Raw genomic sequence first — 11452 nt, forward strand, 5'->3', positions numbered from 1 at the left:
TATAAACCTGACAGGTGTTCTAATCCTTCTCCACTCTACATAAAACTAAAGAAAAAGAAAGTAATACTTTCATGCAACTTTTGTGAGTAAAAGTCATTCCTGAATGTTATACAATGCAGTTGTCCATTATCACTGGTCAAAGCCAAAGTTGTATCCAAGTCGCACCCATCCAAAGTTGCATCATAGTTGCGCTCCAAAGTAGACACAACCTTGGAGTCCTACTACTGTGAATGGAGCCTTAGCGTGAAGGTCCACTTTAAAAATGTGCAGATGAGCCATGTTTTTAGAGCCTCCGATTGCTTCAAGGACAACAACCATTTTATTCTCCAGGATCTCCGCTTAAAAATATATATGTTTTGGGGATCTGAGACACTTTCTAGCAAAAAATTCACATTTTTACATGTATGTGAGAAATGTCAGAATTGCCCTGGGGGGGTCAAGTGGTAAATAATATTAAAGTGATATAAATAATGGAGGGATATGGAAAGTGAACGGCAGTATTCTGGTTCTTGAAGCAAAAGAGGAAATCACAGCGTGAAAAGAGCAGGAATGTGGATTTTGTTGTAGAGAGCAGTGGGCGGGTCAGTGAGCGCGCTGGCCACGCCCTTCTCATTACTTTCCAGTTACATCAGATGTGTGGGCGTGTCCTGTCATCTACTATAAGAGTGTGCGGAGCCCCCCCGGAGGAGTTTCAGTGAATCTGTGACATCTGAGTCCCGGAGGACGAGGGGCTCGCTGCTGCATCCCTGCTAATAAGGTAATGTTGGGGCTCACCGCTTGTATGTGTGGTGGTGGGGGGAGGTGTGATGTGCCACGCTGGCATCCTGTGCCCAGCCATCCTCTACAGGCTGCTGAATTCTTCCTATCATTAAATCTTCCTCTGCCTGCTGACCACGTGCCAGGAGAGAACTGCACTGTCCATTGATTGGGAATTGTGAGCAAAGCAGCTCTGCGATCCCCAACCAGGAGCTCCATAGAGCATTGTGTGGATGGCTCTGCTGGCTCATACATTTTCTGCATACACACAAAAAATTATTATTATTATTATTATTATTATTATTATTATCTCTTTATCTACCCCTATTGGTTATTAGATTGTAAGCTCTTCTGAGCAGGGCCCTCTTAATCCTATTGTGTTGTGTTATAACTGTATTGTCTCCCTTTTATATTGTAAAGCGCTGCGTAAACTGTTGGCGCTATATAAATCCTGAAGAAGAATAATAATAATTGGTTTTGCACCTTATCCATTGATTGCAGCCAGATTATCTCCTTTGTCCTGTGCTGTGATCTTATTTATTTGGCTCTGAACCTTCAGGACTTGACTTGTTGGGCAATACAAAGTCTGATGTAAGAGCCAGCTGGAATTTCTTATTAAAATGAGCTTTGTTGGGATACTGAATATATAATTTTTTTTTTTTTCCACATATATAAAGTTCTGCTTTGTGTTACTGCATGTGGGTTTTTTTCCCCCCAACATATAAACTGAAAGAACAATGCTGTGCCTAATTTGTTACTTAAACTTTTTGTTATTCAAACTCTGACCAGAAACATTGTAACAACTGTGTAGGATAAGGGGTGAGTGGTGTGTGTGGGTTTTTTTTTTTTTTACTCCTATTTTTATTACTTATTCATTTTTAATATAACTAAATCATTGGATCGATAAGGATTTACTGGTGACCGTATATAGATTTTTGTGATGATGGTTTTGTACTGCAGAGCTTGCATTCTATATAGTAGGGCTTCTTAGTTGGGAAGGCTGAAAACAATGGGAGTTGTTTATCAGGTTAGTTGAGTCTCTCTGGGCTCCAAATGGTTAATCCCCCCCCACCCCCCCCACCAGTAGGGGACTGCTGTGCCTGGCTGTGCAGTTGAATAACCAGTTGGTTCCAGTTTTTTGTCTGTTCTCCCAGGATGGAAAATCTGATTCTTCTCCAGGAGATTAGCTCTGTAAAGACTTGTGATGGGTGTCTGCTGATTTTGTGGTCTCTTTAGAAGATAATTGGCCATGTTGAGTTTGTCCCATCATCCTGAAGCTGTTTAGCACGTTTTCAGGCGTTTCTCCATCCCCTGGGACAGTTTATGAACTGTCTTTCTTTACTTCTGCAGGAACTTTTGATATACCAGCTATGTTTTACACATTGCTGATTGGGCAGATCATATCAAGGATTGGTTCGATTTTATCAGTAAGGGCGGCCATACACCAGATTCCCCTGTCAACCTGTGGTGATCATACATGGCACAATTTTTTTTTTTTTTTCTTTTCTTTTCCCGCAACCTGCAGGAAAGAAATTTACACAATTCCTCCATGAGCACAGACCATGCTGACGGAGGAATCAGCAATTGTCTTCACACTGTGTGGTGGGGGAAGCCATCCACACCAAAAGATCCCATTCCAGCCATACACTGTTCAAATCTTTGCCTGTTTAGCCAGAACCACCTAAGAGTTGAATTGTTAATGGGCAGGCTGAATGTACTAAGTTAAGCGCTCAACTTGGGTACAACCAGCCTGCTGGATTCTCTTGCAAGCAGTTGCTATAGTTCTCCTTTCATTAAATCTGCTTGTTGAGCAGAAGGAAATGTTTTTTGCTTCCATCCACACCCTAGCAAACCAATAGATCGACTCGTGTACCACTAGCCTGCCTATGGATTGAAAATTTGGCTGGGTCCTGCTGATCCATGTATGGCCAACCTAATGCATGCCAATCATGGAATTGCTTGAGAATATTGAGTACAAGTCATGCTCTTCTTCCCTCTCTCCCTCCTCTTCCCTCCCTACATGAGTTTCAACTGTACTCTGAATTCAGGGACAGTGCAGCATTGTTGTCCCATCAAAGGACGTTTCTTTAGGTGGGATTCAACGGGTATTTGTGGGACTTTGCAGGTTGACTAAGCACTGTTAGATGCACTTCTAATTATATGCTGCAGCACTTTTTTTTTTTTTTTTTTCTTCTTTTTTTTCCCCTTTTTAATGGGAGGCCCTAATTTGACAATAGTGGGTTGTTGTGCTCCAGGTTAGTAGTTGGCAGCATGGCAAGGTACTGCAGATCTGCCAACAAGAATGTTGCTGGCTTGCAGTTTTTTATAAGATTTTCAGGAAACTTCTGTTTCCTCCACAAACTGCCTCCTAGATTGTAAGCTCTAATGAGCAGGACCCTCTGGTTTCCCCTGTATTAAATTGTAACTGTACTGTCTGTCTCATTGTAAAGCGCTGCGCAAACTGTTGGCGCTATATAAATCCTGTATAAAAATTTTTTTTTTTTTTTTTTTTTTTTTTTTTTTTTTTTTTTTTAGATCAGCAATCACCACCATGTCTGTGTCACACAGTTCCAGGCTCAACAAGGGGGTGAGGGAGCAGTATATGAAGCTGCCCCAAGCGGGGATGGTCCAGGTGACCTACGTCTGGATTGATGGCACTGGAGAAGGAGTCCGCTGCAAGACCAAGACCCTGGACTATGAACCCAAGTCTATTGAAGGTAAGATGGCAGCTCTTCCCCCACTTTTTTTTTTACAGCTTGCTGGTCTTCCGACTTCTGGACATCTGGATGCACTCTGAAGTAAAAATTCCAAAGGCGCTTTAGCACACAGGCATTTGTGCATTCCGAAGCATGCTAAGACTTTCAATCACGATTTACCTTGTCCATACAGCTAGATATTGCAGTGCGTTAAAGCCAAATCTGCTAGTGAGGGTTGGTTTGCTTTTTAATGCACAGTTCAAAGGGATTTATTCAATTTATGATCTCTCCTCCCACGATTTTAAAAGTCCGCACTTTCTTTCCAAGAAATTGTGCAATTTGACACAAGACCTGGGGGCATAGAATGATTTAGTGCAGCATTTGCTCTGGCATACCATAAATAACTTTATGGCAGAGCTGATCCTGCGGGCACACTATCATTGCTGCCCACATTGACCAAGAATGCAGCTTGGAAGTCGCATGTCCAGTACAGTTGGGCCCTATTCCTGCCTATGCTGTTGTAAGGTATGTTGCTAATGCTCATTGTACATGCATTTGCTTTGTTTCCTTTATTCTTGAAGCAAATGCCCGGAAAGATAATGGAATGTGTGTAGACTTTAGCATTTCAAGATGTGTACCCCAGCATGGGATTTGCATCAAGGTTCTTGGCTTTGGGGTAGGCCTGAAACTAAGGTTCTAAGCGTTTCTAGCAGTCTATTGCTGTAGGTGTCTGTTGTCATGCCTATTTCCACCTGAAGTATTGTGCTGTCCTTAGTGAGAGGCAGGGGATGAGGTGGAAACACCTTACAACAATGATTCATTTGGGGAGTGGGGGGATAAAGGCAGTCGGATAAGCCAAAACTAGACTTTGAACAAGGGTAAAACTTGTTCATTCTTTCTAGAAGAGAGTGCAGCATGCAGATAATCCACCCAAAATTATCATTGGGTGACCGATGGGTTACGACAAAGCCTATAGGCTTTATGTTGGACTCCAATGTTCCAGTTCACAAAAATGTTCTGGAATGGCTATGCAGTAGAAGGATCAAGTCTTTAAGGCTTCATGCACAGTTTTCTTATGATCCATTTCTCATACAGGAGTTAGGCTGCAGTAAAGACTTATTCTTGCATGTGCATTCATGCACGTTTCTGCATCTGGCATTTAATGCATTCTATTAGCCAGAATTCTAGCCATTACAATGCATGTTAAAGTGCTTTGTGCCTTTTTTTTTTTTTTTTTTTTTCCCTCCCCCATTTTAACTCTAAATGCCCCTGCCTCTACTCCTCCTCCGTGTGCGTGGATACCGATTAACATAGAGGGGCATTTTAGAGGAAAAAGACTAATTCAAAACTCCTGTAAAAGCAGCGGTTTATGTGTGCATGAGGCCTAAAGTGGAGTATGCAGAGCTAGAATTTGATCTCTTCCATGTTTTCCAAGAAACTGTTTATTTTGCATCCATGGAAACATCCACTTTACATGGGTTGACTCTCTTGGAGGGGGGGGAGGGAGGAGGCGAAAGACCTTCATCAGCACTCTTGAAAGGCTCAATGAATGTTTTATTCAACCCTTGAAATAACAGATTGTGTAGCAAAAATGACTAACCAGGAAAATGTATTAATGTGCCTCAAAGGTGATAAGATGTAATCTGAATATTGTCCTCTCCTCTGCCATGTGATCTCTAATCTGGTATTCCTGCTAACTCTTATTCCTCTTCTTCCATTAGAGGTCCCAGAATGGAACTTTGATGGCTCAAGCACATATCAAGCTGAGGGCTCCAACAGTGACATGTACCTTGTCCCTGTCCAGATGTTTCGTGACCCTTTTTGCCTGGACCCCAACAAGCTAGTCATGTGTGAGGTCCTAAAATACAACCGAAAAGCAGCAGGTACAGTACCACTGTAGCAGAATTTTAAAATATCTGTAAACATGGGACATTTAAACTGACCACTGGTAGCTCTATAATTACATCTAGTATTGCTTAGTTGGCAATTTCTAAATTCCTATGTGGTGATAACAAGCATCTGTAGTCGGGGGATACTCGTTATGGCATAGTGTCTGTTCACCTTCTAAAGGTTTCCCTGAAAGGGTTCCAAATTTATTTACTGTGGTGCAGAGTATATAAAATACTGAGCACATGCTGCTGTTTTTGCAAGGATTGCAGTACTTTTTGGAGCTCTTGGGACCTTAAATCTCCACTTTTGGAGAGATTTCTGGCATCACTAGAACATTGCTGAGCAATTCCACTGTTTAGACTGGGTAGTAGAAATGGTGATTGATTGCCTTCTATGTTTTGGAAAGGTGCTTGGTAGGTTCCCACACAGCAAAAAGCACTTTGTACAGTTCTAAAATTCCAAACTATGTTGGCTTTGAGTGATGTCTACTTGACGGTCCAGAAATCTTTGCAACATGACTTGTATAGTCGCTCATCAATATTTAAAAGGTTTTTATAGGTTTAGCAACAAGTGTTCATGTTATGCTGTACTGGAGTTTAGATTCCCCCAAAGTGCCATTTCCCCCCCCCCCCCCCCCACCCCACAATCTAGAACATTCTTTTGAGTTAATTGGTGTTGGTTAATTGTCACATGGCCACATTGTGGCAGGGAATGTAGGCCTTTTCAGAGGTGGGAAGGGCTGATGAAATAGTTTTCTGTATGTATAAAGTGCTAACTGGGGGTCTTGATTGAAGATGGTATTAAAGGGGGCTTGCAGAATACTCCTGAAGCCTAAAGTGGTAACATACATGTATTGTATTGGGTTTTTTGAATCAAAGGAAAAAACTTTGCTGTGCAGCTTGTCGGAAAGGTGTGCCCTTTGACGTCATCACATTGTAGAGATGCAGACCTCACCCTTGTTCAGTGTACACAACTTTAGCGTTTACTTTGGCAGATCCACTGATGGAACTTTATTGACTTTAATTTTTCTCCTTCCAGAAACCAACCTGCGTCACACATGTCGGCAAATCATGGACATGGTGGCTGATCAACACCCATGGTTTGGCATGGAACAAGAGTATACTCTTCTTGGTATTAATGGACATCCATATGGCTGGCCTGAAAATGGTTTCCCAGGACCACAAGGTTAGATTTTTTTTTTTTTTTTTATGGTTTTGTTAAACTGTAAATCAGAAATTTACATGGCAGAGGAACATATAGCTCTCAATGGCTCATCATAACGGTGACCTCTGCTTTTGAAGTTGCCTTCCTCCAGCTCCATACATACAGTTGGACCTGAGGCTGGAGGAATAATCCTACAGGAGCCTGTGAATTGCGCCTGTAATATTCCATTGTAAAGAAGAAACAAAAACAGATTCTTCTTTGCAATACTAGTGCACTTTGTTTTGTTTAATACAAAAGGTGAATATGCCTGTTGCACTACAAAAATATTCAGGTTGGGGATTGTTCTAGCAGCCATTCTGTTCTGTAGCTATAAAGATCTTGTGCTCAGGATTAAGCTGGGTATGGTTAGAAAGATTAATATAATGAAAAGCCGGGGGGGGGGGGGGATTCTTGGTACCCAAGGTCCTTGGCAGATCTTGGGACTCCTGAATGTTGAGGGATAACAGAAGTGCCATCTGTCCTGTGCAGCTCATGTGACTACTTCAGGGCGTTTAATCACTCTCCTGTCCTCATTAGCGGCTGATGGGGCTATTAGCTGTGTAAATGTTGAGTGTCGTTTGTGTTGTGGAGTCCACATTGTACTTGTGACAATCTGATGTTAAGGATTGTAGACAATTTAAGGTCTCAATTCAAGTAATTGCAATCCTGGCTTTATGTTATAGGTAGTTTCTATTAAATTTCTCCAGAATTCTAACATTTGGAGTCCCTTGGAATCTGTTCTAATGCCCCTACAAAGTCTAACTGATGTAGATGTGGAGAAAAAAAAAAAAATCTACAAATTCTGGGTTGAGCCCAGGATTTCAAACCAGGACCAGTGACTAGTAAGCCACGGTTTCATAAATGGATAGCTGCTGAATTGTGGTCCCAAGGCACCATTGTTTACAGGGCTTTAGCAGAGCTTCCTACAGCAGGAAATGGTTATCTGAAGTTTATTCTCAGTGTTTGCAAATATTCTGGCCATCAAAATTACAATTATCCAGAGCATTTCATCAAAGCATAACTTTGGATTAAATGAGAATTGTGCTATTTTGAGCTGTTGCTGGATGACTGAAGTTTGTACATTGAGACCAGAGGCTGAAATGGCCACAGATCTCCACGTTTAAAAGTGTTTTGTAGATTGAATTAAAACTCACCTGACTATTTTTGCTTTAGAACTGATGGCCTTTGGTGTCCCCTTCAGGTCCCTATTACTGTGGAGTCGGTGCAGACAAAGTCTATGGAAGGGATATTGTGGAATGCCACTACAAAGCCTGCTTGTATGCTGGCATCAAAATCTGTGGCACAAACGCAGAAGTTATGCCATCACAGGTAAGGATAAATGACCCACTCTAAAATCCTGACAATCTGTGAGGGCCCATTTCCACTATTACTATTCATGTTTTGAAACCCTAAATGTGTCCAGCAATATTTTTTTCCTCCAATTGCTTTACATTGGCAGATTCATAGAAGCCAATGGCCACACATAACATGCATTTTGATGCATTGGCAACAACTATTTTGCCTTGGTCAATGGTGGTTAACCCGATCTGCTCTAAATTCTAATGAAAAGCACATTGGGGAAACTTTTATATCTAGATGCACATAGACTCATGTCTATTCACACAGATCTAAATGGACCCTAAAACAATTGAAAGTCTGCTTTGCCCGAGATGGATAGGACTAAATTTCCATGTGACGTGCAAACTGTTTTTAGTTAAATTCTTTTATCTTTTCTATAGTGGGAGTTTCAAGTTGGACCCTGTGAAGGGATTAATATGGGAGACCACCTTTGGATGGCTCGCTTCATCCTACACAGAGTATGTGAGGACTTTGGTGTTGTGGCAACGCTGGACCCAAAACCCATGACTGGCAACTGGAACGGAGCTGGGTGTCACACAAACTACAGCACGGAAGACATGCGGAAGGAAGGAGGACTGAAGTGAGTCTCTCAGACAACTTTTTGGGGCTGGAAGAAACCAGCAATGCTTCTAAAAGCCTACACAATCATGTTAAAAAGAAAAATAAAACTATTGGGCCCCAGTTGAAAATGGTTTAAACCAGTGGTCTACAACCTGCGGCCCTTTGCCTACCTTTTTTATCTGGCCCTTGGCACTATTTTTTTTTTTCTCCCACTGATACCAATGACTAGGAGCAATTCCTCCCACTGATGCCAACAATAACGCTATGCTTCCCACTGACACCAAAGATGGGGCACTATTCCTTCCACAATTTTCTACTCCCACTGGCCAGTCTGGCCCTCCCCTAAAGTCTGAGGGGCAGTAAACTGGTCCTTTTTTGTTTCAAAAGTTTGGAGCCCCCTGGTTTAAACCTATCTTTTTGGTCTCTGCTTTTGTATGCCACAGTAAAAAAAAAAAAAAAAAATCCCAAGATATAACTGGGGATTTTATGCAGTAAACCTGTAGTCTCCTATTTCTGAAAATGCTGATACTTGGCTTCTTTACATTGAGTTGGTGACCCTTAAAGTGGTGGTAAATCCTGTTACACCACTTTTACCTACAGGTAAGCCTATAACCAGGCTTGCCTGTAGGTACCTGGAATATCTCCTAAACTGCAATTTTAGGAGAGAAATTTTCAGTATATGCTGCTGATGGCGCATGCACACTGAAGAAACAGGCCGCTGGCGCCCTTTCTTAAGTCATGCTGTGACCGGCGGCTCCCGTGTGCATGCATGGGAGTGATGTCATCGCAGCAACTAGTATTTTCAGTAGAGGGCCAGCAATGGCAGCCTAGAATTTACACTCCTGAGATGGATAGTATATACTTTAAACCGACCCTTAAGAATACTAATCTATCATAATTAATGTTGCTCTCTATCAATGGAGCCAAGATGTTGATAAAAACTAGTGCTTTATTTTGTTACCATTTTTACAGTAATCCTTATCTTATATACTCTATTTATTACATGCAGTAGTCTCATTTGATGAATGTTCTATTTTCACAAACCATAGAATAGTTCACTATTTCACATTATTACTAAATGACAAAGCCCTTAGTGTTGGCAGTGACCAATTCTATCCATATTTAATGGTGTTCTATTGAGATTATACAATGACCTGTTAACACACCAGTTTGATTCAGCATTTCCTTACTGTCCCGCCAGACACATTGAAGATGCCATTGAGAAACTAGGAAAGCGTCACGACTACCACATCTGTGTCTACGACCCACGAGGTGGAAAGGACAATTCTCGACGACTGACAGGACAGCATGAAACCTCCAGCATTCATGAATTTTCAGCTGGTGTGGCCAACCGTGGTGCCAGTATTCGTATCCCACGCCAGGTCGGACAGGAAGGCTTCGGCTACTTCGAAGATCGCCGCCCAGCAGCCAACTGTGACCCCTACGCTGTTACTGAGGCCTTGGCCAGGACGACCCTTCTGAATGAAACGGGAAGTGAAACTAAAGACTACTCTAAGAATTAAATGTGGGGGCTGGACCCACCCAGTAGATTCCATCCATTTTTGCATCTTCCATCTCAGCCTTTAGTGGGTTGGTCAGCTCAGCTGCAGGCTCACAGCCAAGTTGTCTCTGGCAGAAAAAAATGTTTCCAGGGTGTCTGTAATGCCCACTCTTGTCTTTCCCTAAAGAGTGGCTGACATGGCCAGCTTCATTAAACAAAAAACCACAATCTGATACGTCTAGTCCTTAAGGGAAAGACTGCAACTGTGTCCAGAGACAAATTAGCTGAGAGCGAAAGCAAGGCTGGCTGGTAAACCTGCTCCACTGTTTTAATCTGTTCTTTACTAATCTTTCTGTACAGTTTCTTCCACTTTGGAAGGTAGAGGGCATTGATCATTATAGACTGAAAGCCAGTGGGATGGCTTATTTTCAGAATTCCTTTTAACGAAGGGAGTGGCTAATAACTGCACTCCTTAAACGGGTTTTTAATATGTGACCTACAAGGACCATCAACCTGCTGGGCAGCAGGGGGGTTGTGCTTTTTTTGTTTTTAAGGATCCCATAATACCTCATCTTACTTGTGGGGTGTTATTTTTTTAAAAGCTCCAGTACAATCATGTTTGGGTCTGAACTAAAGTTCCTCGAAAGAGGTTTTTATTGTAAACTGTGTAATAACATGTGACTGTTTTTGGGTTTTTATCACTTGAATAAAGCCGGGAAAAAATCAACCACCTGTGTTTGTTAATGAGTGGACAGGAATATAGGCCAAGCAACAAATTGTGAAGATGTGCCAACTCTTTGCTCTGAATGTTGGTGACCATTTTTCTAGTGCTGGTAGATATATTTTCTGTAAAAAAATTTTTTTTGGGGGGGGGGGGGGGGCGCGGGGGTTTGTTCTGTCAGTAGCTAGCTGTGAAACCCACCATTGTGTGGTGGCTGCATTTGGATTCCACTCTATCCACCCAGGACCATGGACTTTGTAGCTGCATAGTATACATACAGTATAATGCCAATACCTGTCAAACTACTTTACTCCAGTATTAAAGGACCTTTTTATTATAGAAACAAAAAAGCAGATCTATATATTCATTTAGTGCAAGATAATGTTCCACAATAAATCGTGAAAAAAGTCCTCAGGAAAAATCCAAACACCATGGTAAAAAGATAAATGTGCAGTGGCAAGTAATCCTGGTTATCCGTGCTCCACCATCAATCGTGTGGGAGAAATACAAACTCTACAAATGTCTAGGTAAAATGAGCTTTGTAACCATCAGATTCCTTGGGTATCCATATGTATCTGAAGAGGGTGACTCTCAGCTCAAGAAATATCTCCCGACATTGATTTACCAAAGAAGATCGAGAGAAGCAGAATGTATATCATAGCGCAACAAGTTTATTGCTCGCCCGCATCAATCTCCCTTCCGGTTTTCATGGTTCCGACCTCTGGTGCTTTAGGAACACATGCTGCGATTTGGAGAAACTGCTTT

General features: G+C 41.9%; 1 protein-coding gene across 1 annotated transcript; it reads left to right on the forward strand.

The window, feature by feature from the left end:
* The first annotated feature begins 620 nt into the window (after nt 1-620).
* On the forward strand, nt 621-10693 carry LOC141108265 (glutamine synthetase). Its single transcript, XM_073599699.1, has 7 exons — nt 621-757; nt 3292-3473; nt 5174-5335; nt 6381-6527; nt 7747-7874; nt 8285-8484; nt 9667-10693. The coding sequence occupies exons 2-7, from the start codon at nt 3308-3310 to the stop codon at nt 9986-9988; spliced, it is 1125 nt and encodes a 374-aa protein (XP_073455800.1). The 5' UTR covers nt 621-757; nt 3292-3307; the 3' UTR covers nt 9989-10693.
* The last annotated feature ends 759 nt before the right edge of the window (nt 10694-11452 follow it).

This window comes from Aquarana catesbeiana, linkage group LG09 (assembly GCF_042186555.1).
Source record: "Aquarana catesbeiana isolate 2022-GZ linkage group LG09, ASM4218655v1, whole genome shotgun sequence".
NCBI classification, from domain to species: domain Eukaryota; kingdom Metazoa; phylum Chordata; class Amphibia; order Anura; family Ranidae; genus Aquarana; species Aquarana catesbeiana.